At 35.8% G+C, this 10269-nt stretch overlaps 2 protein-coding genes across 5 annotated transcripts; one reads left to right on the forward strand and one right to left on the reverse strand.

Moving 5' to 3' along the window:
• Window positions 1-355: 355 nt before the first annotated feature.
• LOC133798143 (uncharacterized) lies at window positions 356-3020 on the reverse strand. Its single transcript, XM_062236348.1, has 4 exons — window positions 2582-3020; window positions 2292-2478; window positions 1351-1466; window positions 356-1129 (listed from the first exon to the last, which is right to left on the reverse strand). Exons 1-4 carry the CDS (start codon window positions 2735-2737, stop codon window positions 683-685), a joined length of 906 nt encoding a protein of 301 aa, XP_062092332.1. The 5' UTR covers window positions 2738-3020; the 3' UTR covers window positions 356-682.
• A 141-nt stretch (window positions 3021-3161) lies between these two features.
• Window positions 3162-6874, forward strand: LOC133798142 (U-box domain-containing protein 62-like). Of its 4 annotated transcripts, XM_062236345.1 has the most exons (9): window positions 3163-3964; window positions 4078-4420; window positions 4551-4632; window positions 4768-4825; window positions 5388-5476; window positions 5774-5869; window positions 5954-6024; window positions 6383-6528; window positions 6609-6874. In XM_062236345.1, the coding sequence occupies exons 1-8, from the start codon at window positions 3475-3477 to the stop codon at window positions 6504-6506; spliced, it is 1353 nt and encodes a 450-aa protein (XP_062092329.1). In that variant the 5' UTR covers window positions 3163-3474; the 3' UTR covers window positions 6507-6528; window positions 6609-6874. The 4 variants fall into 4 exon arrangements, with proteins under 4 accessions (XP_062092330.1, XP_062092331.1, XP_062092329.1 ...); XM_062236346.1 differs by having other exon boundaries at window positions 3162-3964; window positions 5780-5869; window positions 6383-6874; XM_062236347.1 differs by having other exon boundaries at window positions 3162-3964; window positions 4096-4420; window positions 6383-6874.
• Window positions 6875-10269: the final 3395 nt, after the last annotated feature.

The following is a 10269-nucleotide window of genomic DNA, read 5'->3' on the forward strand; positions in this document are numbered from 1 at the left end:
GCTCTTAAAGTTGAACTGACCCCACACTCAAAACAAATGTATTTTAGTATAGAAATGCGCAGCCTCATACCAGTATCTTCAAAGTGCTTAGTAAAACAAATGTATTTTAGTATAGAAATGCGCAGCCTCATACCAGTATCTTCAAAGTGCTTAGTACTGCCATCTGGGTTTGGGTTATCTGCTCATATATAAATATATATTTCAATATAATAACTACTCTCATACCAAAGATTTTTAGTATAGAAAAGCTAAGTCTTGGCTCTGAATCATCCATCTTATTATGATATAATTATAATAAAATGCATCAGTTGTAATGGTTGTAATTTGTATGTCATTCTCTTTTGGTAGAAACTCATTCAAAATCCAGCATAACTACCATAAATCTTTGAATACACAAATTATAGTTTCAAGAACTCCAATATTCTCATTGTAGGAACTAGGAGGGAGAACACAAAATATGTACATACAAATACAAATGTTGAAAATTAGTTTCTAATCGATTTTGAATGAAAATACTATATTTCCACAGACCAAAACTGTTTTCTTAATCCTCAGGTGTTTACATGAGCTAAAGAGCACACGTATGAAAGTAAATAATGAAAGTTTTCCTATTTCTATGTGTATAAGCTTCTTAATTTGCTATGCTTATCTGGGAATTGAACACAATATGAGAGCTTTTATCCTAATCATCCCAGTTGTTTTCCCATCCATCTGTATCAGAAGATCTGGAAGTAAGGCCATTAGTCGACACGTTTCCATTGCGGTGAGCCCTTGGAGACTTAACTGCTTTCATTTCATCCCAATCGTCGTCATCCCATCCTTGATCCCAACGTTCTGCTGTTTCCACACGGCTGTTGCTCGAATGTCCCATCTCAAGCTCTTGATATGTGATTCCATCAGTGTGCTGTTTCTTTTCCCTCAATAGGCAGCAGCAGGTCCATATGCCTCCAATAATCAGTGCAGTAAAGAACAAAAAGTAGGCTCCATTAAGTGGAGTTGCATAATCATTGTAGTTAGAGAAGTGCTTAGAGAAACCATTATTATGTTTAGGTAATTCCAAGTGAATTATACATGCTCCATTTCCAGCATTTAGTTCTACTGATGAATTTCCTATATATGAGATATTGACCTGAATCATGATTGGAAAGATCAATGATCAAAATCTGAAATAAAAGTCAGACATCAAATCAAGTCCTTTTAGAAAGAATGGTTGAAGTTTAATTCAAATGTTAGACCTTTCAATACACACCTTGTTCTTTAAATGCTTTACAACTAAAGATGAGCTGATTCATTTATCATAATGGTATATTGGGTATAGAAAATAATATCAATATAGACCATAAGACAAACCTCTTTAATGTGATGTTCAGGTATTTTTATTTCTTTCAGAGTATTGCTGGTTGTAACATTTACTTCCAAAGGACTCTCTCCATCATTTTTAACAAGAAGAAATAACTCCATGTGGGCTACAAGAAAAAACAACAACATTATTGAGTTGACAATTCAAAAGGTTTAACGTACAATGATCTATCAATTGGGATGAATTCCCATGGTTTCTCTGGCACTTTACAGAGTTATTTGTTAGATTTTTTTTCCTTTCACATTTAGAGTGAGAAATACAAACAGCAATATAAAAGGAAGTTGTCCTTTTTCTATTTGCAATTGAGTAATCGACTAGGAGGCATTACTGCAGATGTCTGACATGACATGGAACAAACAAATGGTCCACACTGAATTTCAATTATATTTTCCATTAAAGCAGTGAACCAAAATCAGTTTGCAAACTTCTACCATCATGAAAAAAAAAATGAAATAAAATCTTTTGGGTTTGTGTTTCTATCCTTCCAGCAAAATATGATTAAATGTGCACATGAAGTTGGAACCCACCAAAAGCTGAAAATTTTGAAATAATCATGGCCTGAAATTAATTAAAGCAAAACTCCAATCACATAAATAATATGAATATTCACAAGATAAGTTGCGAGACTCAAAATCTGGAAACATGGTCTCAAAATTTCTGAATGAACCACCACGAAAAAGTCTACGCTACTAAATTAAAGATGAATGAAGAATTGCATTTATAAATTCCCAGAAAGAGCATAAACAATCAATGCATGAGCCCAAGTCCACTGATAATAGTTATATCTTGATGTTTTTCCTTTTATCTGGGTTTTGGGACAAATGGGCCATATTTTCAGTGGAAACGTTAATATGGAAACTTGACCCTGACCACGCATTTAAACAAACATGTAATATACCCTTAAACATAAATAAAACATCAGAGTCAATACCATTTGAAGAGGAAAACAGGCAAGCAATCATATTAATCTGATTTTCATGGGAGCAGCTTCTCAATGAGCTCGTGCACTTCTCATTGGTCAGGTCATAAGAAACTGGGCCGGGTGCGGGAGAAACGGAATTGTTAGCACTACTTGGACCCGAGTCCACGCCAGAATTGGGACTAGGCGAAGGGGAAATCTAAGAAGACAAACACCCGATTGAGAAAATAGCAGTATGTGATCAAAACATAACAAAGAAAAACTAAGAACCAAAAAAAAAAGAAGAATAAAGAATAAAAAACCTGTTGAGGAAGACTCTTGTGAATTGGGTCAACACTTTCAAGGTTTCGAACTTTGGTGAAAATAGAAGCCTCGCACCCATTACAAACCATTAAAAACACCACCACCACAGCCACCGCCAATATCCCAACAGTTGACCCGATTGGGGTTCTGTCCATAATCACTGTTCTTATTCTTCTTCTTCTCTCAAATAATGAAGTCTTAATATTAGAATCGGTATCATATTGTATTGAGGCTAATGAAAGGGTAGAAAAGAACCCAACGAAAAGCAGGCATAGGCATAGAATCAACGTCTTCACCAATCAGAAAAAGTAAATGGAATAGAATACATTACAATGTTGTAATTTGTCAAAGTCAATGTCATTCTTCAATCTTCATCTTCTTCGTAAGTTCCGCTAGCTCTCTCTCTCTTGATAATTTCAATTGTCTACCAAATTGAGACGTGGATTCTATTTGCTGCTTACTGTAGCCAAACGACAACGTTTTAAAGGTTTATTTAGTATTTTTGAAGAAAAGAAAATACAAGAAAAGCGTTATCTATCTATTTTATTTTGTCTCATGTCAGAGGTTGCTGACGTAAAGCTTAGAAAAACGATGTTCCCCCAAAATTTCATGTTAACCCCTCAGAAATATCAGAATTTGAAATTACTGCCTCTGTTCTAACTTTTTCTCACAAAAATAAAAATGGGCAGCTGTAGTACAGACACTGATACACCCAAGTCCCACAACCATTTTTCACGCAACTGTTGTTGTTGTTGTTGCACTAAACCCTAAGTCAATTTTCAGAAACCCTTCAAACCCAAACCTCATTTTCTTCGTATTCGAAGCCCTATAATCATGCCCAGTTTCCGCGATTAGGGTTTTGTAGTGTTAAATTTTCGCCCCCAAAAAAAAAATGTCGTCTGAAGACATGGGTTTGGTTCCGTCACAGAGACTCGAGAACGGGCTCAACTCCCACCTGGTGTTCCAAGAAGACCCCATGCGGTTCAACTGCGGATCCCCGACTCAGAGGCGGGTCGGAGACCCGGGTCCGAAAACCAGGGATCTCAGTGGCTTCATTGACGAAAGGTTTTTCGCGCCTCAGGGTGCGGACTTCCGGCGGAACATGTATGGTGATGGGCAGGACCGGCGGGAGGCACCGGAGGCACGAAATTGGAATGGGAATGGAACAACGACGACGCCGAGCGTCGATGGATCGGACGAGGATGATGATGACGACGACGAAGAAGACGATGTCGACGACGATGATGAGGTTGATGACGGGGTTGAGGGGCTTGTGGGCGCGGATGATAACCTTGACAAGGGTAATTCCAGTAATAACGTGGGTAACGGGGAAAACAAAATGGGAAATGGGAAAGCGAAGCATCAGCACCATTCTCCTTTTGGTAAGAATTTAAAACTAAATTTTTGGGTATTTTATTTGTATCAGTTTCTGTTTTGTTTTTATGTACATGCATAATTCTGGAGATTTTTGGTTGATTTTCAAGTGGTTTATTAGGTGTGAATATGATGGTAGGATCAAGTAGAGATGTAATAGTGAAAGAGGGTGGCATTGTGCATCAAACTGTGAGTGGCAACACCAAGGCCAGTCCGAGTGAGAATCACCATCACCATCATCATCATCAGCAAGGTAGAGTTGGGAATTATCAGAATGTGGTCACGGTGGCGGAACCTGATGGTGATGGATATTATTCTCAGTATTTTCAGGGCCCTGAAGGGTCTGCCTCCGGGCAAAAAGATTCGGCCGTTGAAAATGGTTGTGGATTTAGTGGAAGAAAAGATGTTTTGTATTCGAATGAGTCAGGGGAATCTTTGAGGACGATTTTATCAGACCCTGTAACGTAAGTTCATATGACCATCAAACAAAGATGCAATATTCATGTTTATTTTTCTATGGATTTAATGATCAGAAGTTATGTATTATTTTCTTTCATGTTTTTTTTAGTTTTATATCGTTTTGTGAAAATGTAGGGGAGCTCTTATGGATGACGCGATGATATTGCCTTGTGGACATTCTTTTGGAGATGGTGGAATACAGCATGTTCTTAGACTTGTAAGTTCCTAGGAAATTCCATTTATTTATTATTATTATTTTTATTGGTTCGGTCATCGTTATTCTGTTATTGCTTTGTTCTGTTTATGGTCATCAGCGTGAAATTTTAATTATTTTTTTCTAATGCTATTACAGAAAGCTTGCTATACATGTTCTCATTCAATTTCTGAAGCCTCGATTTCTCCAAATCTCTGTAAGTAGATAGTTTTTCACTGAGGAGAATAGATATTGTTTCAGTTATAATTTTTTAATGTGTACTCTATGCTTAAAGTGATGCAACGTGAGTAAATATATTAGGGAAGCAATATAAATGTATGAATTCCCATCCGATGTCTAACAAAGTTGCAAGGCGCTTCCTTTATAAAAATCATGTCAATGCTCTTATAGATCTTAGAAACTTTTGAGAAAAAAATTGTTTAGACTCTTGGACTATGTTGCTGGTTTGCTAATTAAATGTCCCAGAAGGTCTCTTAGTTAAGAAGGATTTTAAATTGTCGATCTTCCTGTGACTTGGAGGATATAAATTTATAAAATTTGAAATGCTAAAGAGAATATGGACCAAGTCCGATGCAGAATTTTGGACATCTATTTCCTTAGGGCTCCTTGAGAATATTGATAAGCAAATGGCGAGAACTAAGATCAAATTATAGCTGAATTATGGATAAGAAAATATATTGGACAACAAAAGAATTTCTTCTGTTATATGATTATATCATAGAAGTTACTCTTATAATGTTAGGGCTTTAAATGTGCAGCTCTTAGAGCTGCTGTGCAGGCATTCCGCCGGGAAGAAGAATTACAATTTCATCGCTCATCCAAAAGGAGAAGGGAAAGGTTTGAACAGGTATTTCAATTTCCATTCCCAAAAGTTTATGTCGATAATATCAAAAAGCATACTAGAAGAGGAAGAAAATAAAGGAAAAAGTTGAACTAGACTTAGCTACCTACAAGTTCTTGTTCATACTCTATGGTTGCTATGAAAAGGGGTAAAACCAAAATTTGCTTAGGGCTCTCTTCTTACTAAAGCGGTCTCATTCAAATGCTGCATTTGTGCTCTCTCATGGGTGCAGAAGTTTTACTGTTTTGATCTTTAATGCATTGTTGACATTCCTTCTAAGTTTTTTTCTTTACTCTTGTGGAGGACAAGGGTGTTTATGGCGACTCTACTCTCATGGATCTACCAAGAGGCAGAGGTGTGCAGTTTCCATTTGCTGTAACAGACCGAGTCATCATAAAGGTCAGAATAGCCTCAAGCTTAGTATCTATTTGTATTCAAAACGTTACTTATGGTAACTGATAATTTGAGTGAAAATGGTTCCAGGGGAACAAGAGGACACCACAGCGCTTTGTGGGACGTGAGGCTGTTGTAACAACACAATGCTTAAATGGATGGTTAGTCATTTCTACTCATTGTTTGTTATGTTGATGTTGATTTTTAATCGAATATACTACTTAAACCTAACCTTAATATGATTATTTGTCTTATTCTACTTGAAAGTTGTGTGGTGCCTATAATAGTAGCTATTAATTATGAACTCCGGACCATGAGTTGGACCAAAAGACTAGGAGGAATTTTGTCAACTCTTAATGAGTAGACACTTGAAACTGTCCTTTGTTTGAAACATACAACAAACATGATGTAGAAACATGTGTAAATTATGCATTTGATACAGAAATCAAGCTCATGTATGTACGTATACCAATATTTGATTTTGATGGAACTGTAGGCTTAATTACTGGTAATGTACAGGTACGTGGTAAAAACATTGGACAATGCAGAGAGTGTGAAATTACAATATCGCTCGTTAGCTAAGGTTCCAGAGGATCCCGTACAGAAGCCCATGTCAAGCAAGATGGCACCTAACTGGCTCTAGACCTACAGCAAATTACAATATGGTAAAGATTAGTGTCTTCATTCACACTCAGCTGCAAATCTGCCATGTTTAAGTTGCTCTTACTAACTGTATTTGTAATAGGTTCCTATTTTTCCTGTTGTATTTCTCACAAAGCAAACAGGGTGTGATGTCCAAGGCCTTGTAAATTATAGAAGCCTTGTCATAGCTGCTTTGAAGGAACCTAGAATGAGAATTAGATAGGAAGAAAATTTGTAATCTGTTCTGTTTTGAAACATTCGAGCAGCATTGTATTTGAGTATAGCTCGTGTAAAAATTGCAAAGCTTATGTAATCATTTTTTGGTTTATACGATCCAGTGGCCGGTGATGTATCTGCCCTTTCCTCCAATTCTTTAGTCTTTGCATGCTTTTTTTTTTTGCTTCCTAATTGGAGTCTCAATGTAATCTTCTTTGAGCTTAAGTTATGGTACATTGAGACTCCGATTATGGTCCAATATGAACTTTTACAAGATAACCCCATTGGGTGGCTCTTGCCATTTATCTCCAATTGAAGCTCTTGAATTTTCCCAATTATTATTATTTGTTTATTCGCAAATAATCCTTCAATTTAACATTATATGCAATCATTTTCCTCCCTTCTCTTTGATTTAACATTTCATTTTCCTCCATTCTCTGACTCGTATGGAAGAGCATATGTAGATTGTTTTTTTGTTTTTTGATATCGTAGATTGTGATTTTTGGATGGCTGATTTAAATTCTTATCTAAGATAAAGTTGAGGGTTGATTAACTACCCAAATTTCATAGTTTGTCAGGATCACCATTGCTTTTCAGAACTGGGTTTTTTTCCTGGTTACGGTCGCATATACCAAAGAAGATGGTTTTCTCTTGGTTCCAATCTTTTATTAATTCTACATATTTTGGAGGTGGTAACAAGTTACTTAATGCCCAAGTGAGTATGGAAAAAACTAGTTTGCTGGTGGTACATTAGTAATTTTTTTTAAGGTGGTAACTAATTGCCTCCACATTAGTTACCATTTTTCTTAATATTAGATTAAATTGTAATCCGTTAATTTAAATTGCATAGTAACTGATTTTCTATTTTTGTTGTAATATGGGTAACTGGTTACCTACAAATTAGACGCATGTCTGAAAAGCTAGAAATCATATACATATTTGAATGTGATGGAAACCCGTTCCTTTACTTAACTTAGTTTTTTTAAAAAAAAAATCAGATCTGAAAAGCAATATTAAAATCTAAAAAACCATTGGACAAGAACAAGAAGATCACAGAGGAAGAAGACCATTCTCGCACATTGAATATAAACTCCAAATTGAAATCCAAATTTATATTTGAGTCTGTGGTTAGAGGAACAAGATTTATTTGACATCATTTCCAAATCTCGAGTAACAAGTCTCATGGCAACAAATTCCATCTTTCACCGATATGCAACAAGACACTTCTAATATTAAACAATTCTCTCAATCCGGCTTACCCAGCGTTTTACAGGTTTTACTAGGAAAATAAAGCAATCCCAGGAGCGTGTTTCAACTCTTGCTAATATTCTTGATTCAAGCCATGCTCATTATCAGGCCCTCTAACATAGTGAACTTTACAAAAATTATCGGCAAATACTAAGTTCCTTCATAATAGAGCTACATGTTAGAAAAAGAACTAAACGCTTAAAAAAACTTCGAGATACCAATGGTAATCATGTTACAAGCTTTGTTGAGTAAGATGGAGAATGTTGTCACTAATTATTTCGCATCCATCAAGCATTGAGAAGTGTGGGAATAATCTCTGTTCTAACTCAAGTTTATGTTTTCTACAGCTCAAAACATACTCAAACTCTCACAGTAAAAGAATCAAACATTTAGTGTGCGCATATAAAAAGATAATTAAAAAAAACAGTAAAGTAAAGAGAATGCACTAGTGATTACACTGGTTCAGCCACAATGTTTGGCCTACATCCAGTTTGATACACTATCTTGGTTCTTCAAGTTGAAGAAAACCACCATGGGTACAATACAGTTGAGCAAACAAATTCTTACACAATACTCTTAAAGAGTCTCGCTCAATCTACTCTATCACTCACCCAAACCAAAAACACTTTCTCTATAACAGTTGTGTTCAATACAATATCACCCTTGCTCTTTCTTGGTACCCCAATAGTATTTCTCTCAAAGTCACCCTTTATCATCCCATCTATTTCTTATTTGTGATTGAAGGTTTTTCTAGCTTACTCAAGGTTCAATGGATTATCTGGTGTCATTTACTCTTTGCTGATGACACACTAATCTTTTGTAAAGCCATGCTACAATCTTGTTACTCTTTGAGGCAAGTTTTGAATATATAAATATATATATATATATATTAATCTATATATATGGTAGTGCATTTGGCCAACTTATTATCATCTAAAAGTTAGTTTATGAGACTTTGTGATTGCCACGAGACTTATTTAGTCCTTTCATCTTTTGCTGGCATGAATAAGAAGATTCTTTATAGCAGCACCAAAAGTAAAATTTGGCATTTATTGTGCTCTTGGAAAGAAAATCCATTCTCTGTTGGCGGTAAAGAAGTGTTGTTAAAAGCTGTGGTGCAATCCATTCCCACCTATGCCAGGCATTGTTTTATGCTCGCTGAGATTTCTTTGTTGAAAATAATACATGTTAAGTGCAAACAATCAACCAAAACAACTCATAGAACTTGAAGCATATCAATGAGAACATACCTTTAATATGAAGATGCTTTTGGAGCTCTTCCAAGATCTACAAAACGTGTGTAAAAGGACCAATGACAGCTACCCTAATCTCATATTACCACAATTACCTATATGCCTCCACCTCTAATCTCATAATTGTGTTGACCCGTTTAATAATCGTGTCGTGTCATAATAGTGTCAAACACGATAACATGAATAATTTGCATAGGTTTTATGATTTTTTTCATATAGTTATGATTAATCGTGTCATAATCGTGTTATTGTGTTCGTGTCGTGTTGACCCGTTTAATAATCGTGTTGTGTTTGTGTTCGTATTTTTGACACGTTTAATAATCGTGTCGTGTTCGTGTTTACCTTAATTGTGTCGTGTCATAATCGTGTCGATACGAATCTGACACGTTTACACAAATTGCCAGCCCTACTTCCAACACACTTAGCCACATAAATAGTTCAACCACAAGGGGAGTTGAATGGATTGATGGGCCTTTGTCCTACAATGGACTGGGCCTCTAAAATTGTGTGGTGGATTGAGTTATATTATGTGTGGTGGACTATAGTTTAACGAACCAACTAATAGTTAATAGGGTGCAACTATATGCCTCTAGTATGGTTAGTAAACCAACCATCCCATTATGGTTTTATATAAATGATAGGCACTATATCATGCATATAAATACACTATTACCCTTATATGCTAATAACGACACTGCGTGATCTACAATTAATTATGTCAGTCCATATAAAATATTCTAACATTCTCCCACTTGGACTACATAATTACACCAACAAGTGTTCACTGAACAATAATGTCTATACACAAGAATCTTAAGAAACACTAATGTCTATAAAACCAAGTACGCAACATATTGTATCGATAGCATACAAATATAATACATAACAAGACATTGGAGATTCATAAAGCATGGGGATAACTACTAATCTAGATCCACTCGAAACATAACACCGAGACTAAGCCACTGGCTCGCATCAATAAGTGTGCTCATAAAATATCAAAGAGTGATCCAAAATATGCATGTATTCAACAACAAATAACAATCA

Source organism: Humulus lupulus, chromosome 8, assembly GCF_963169125.1.
Source record: "Humulus lupulus chromosome 8, drHumLupu1.1, whole genome shotgun sequence".
In the NCBI taxonomy this organism is placed as follows: Eukaryota; Viridiplantae; Streptophyta; class Magnoliopsida; order Rosales; family Cannabaceae; genus Humulus; species Humulus lupulus.

Excerpts from the sequence above, each read along its gene's own strand:
- LOC133798142 (XM_062236345.1), top strand. The coding sequence starts at position 3,475 with ATGTCGTCTGAAGACATGGGTTTGGTTCCGTCACAGAGACTCGAGAAC. Across the intron at positions 4,421-4,550 it reads ATTTTATCAGACCCTGTAAC|GGGAGCTCTTATGGATGACG; the intron begins GTAAGTTCATAT and ends GTGAAAATGTAG. Across the intron at positions 4,633-4,767 it reads TACAGCATGTTCTTAGACTT|AAAGCTTGCTATACATGTTC; the intron begins GTAAGTTCCTAG and ends ATGCTATTACAG.
- LOC133798143 (XM_062236348.1), bottom strand. The coding sequence starts at position 2,737 with ATGGACAGAACCCCAATCGGGTCAACTGTTGGGATATTGGCGGTGGCT. Across the intron at positions 1,467-2,291 it reads CCTGTTTTCCTCTTCAAATG|CCCACATGGAGTTATTTCTT; the intron begins GTATTGACTCTG and ends TTTTTCTTGTAG. Across the intron at positions 1,130-1,350 it reads CTGAACATCACATTAAAGAG|GTCAATATCTCATATATAGG; the intron begins GTTTGTCTTATG and ends ATCATGATTCAG.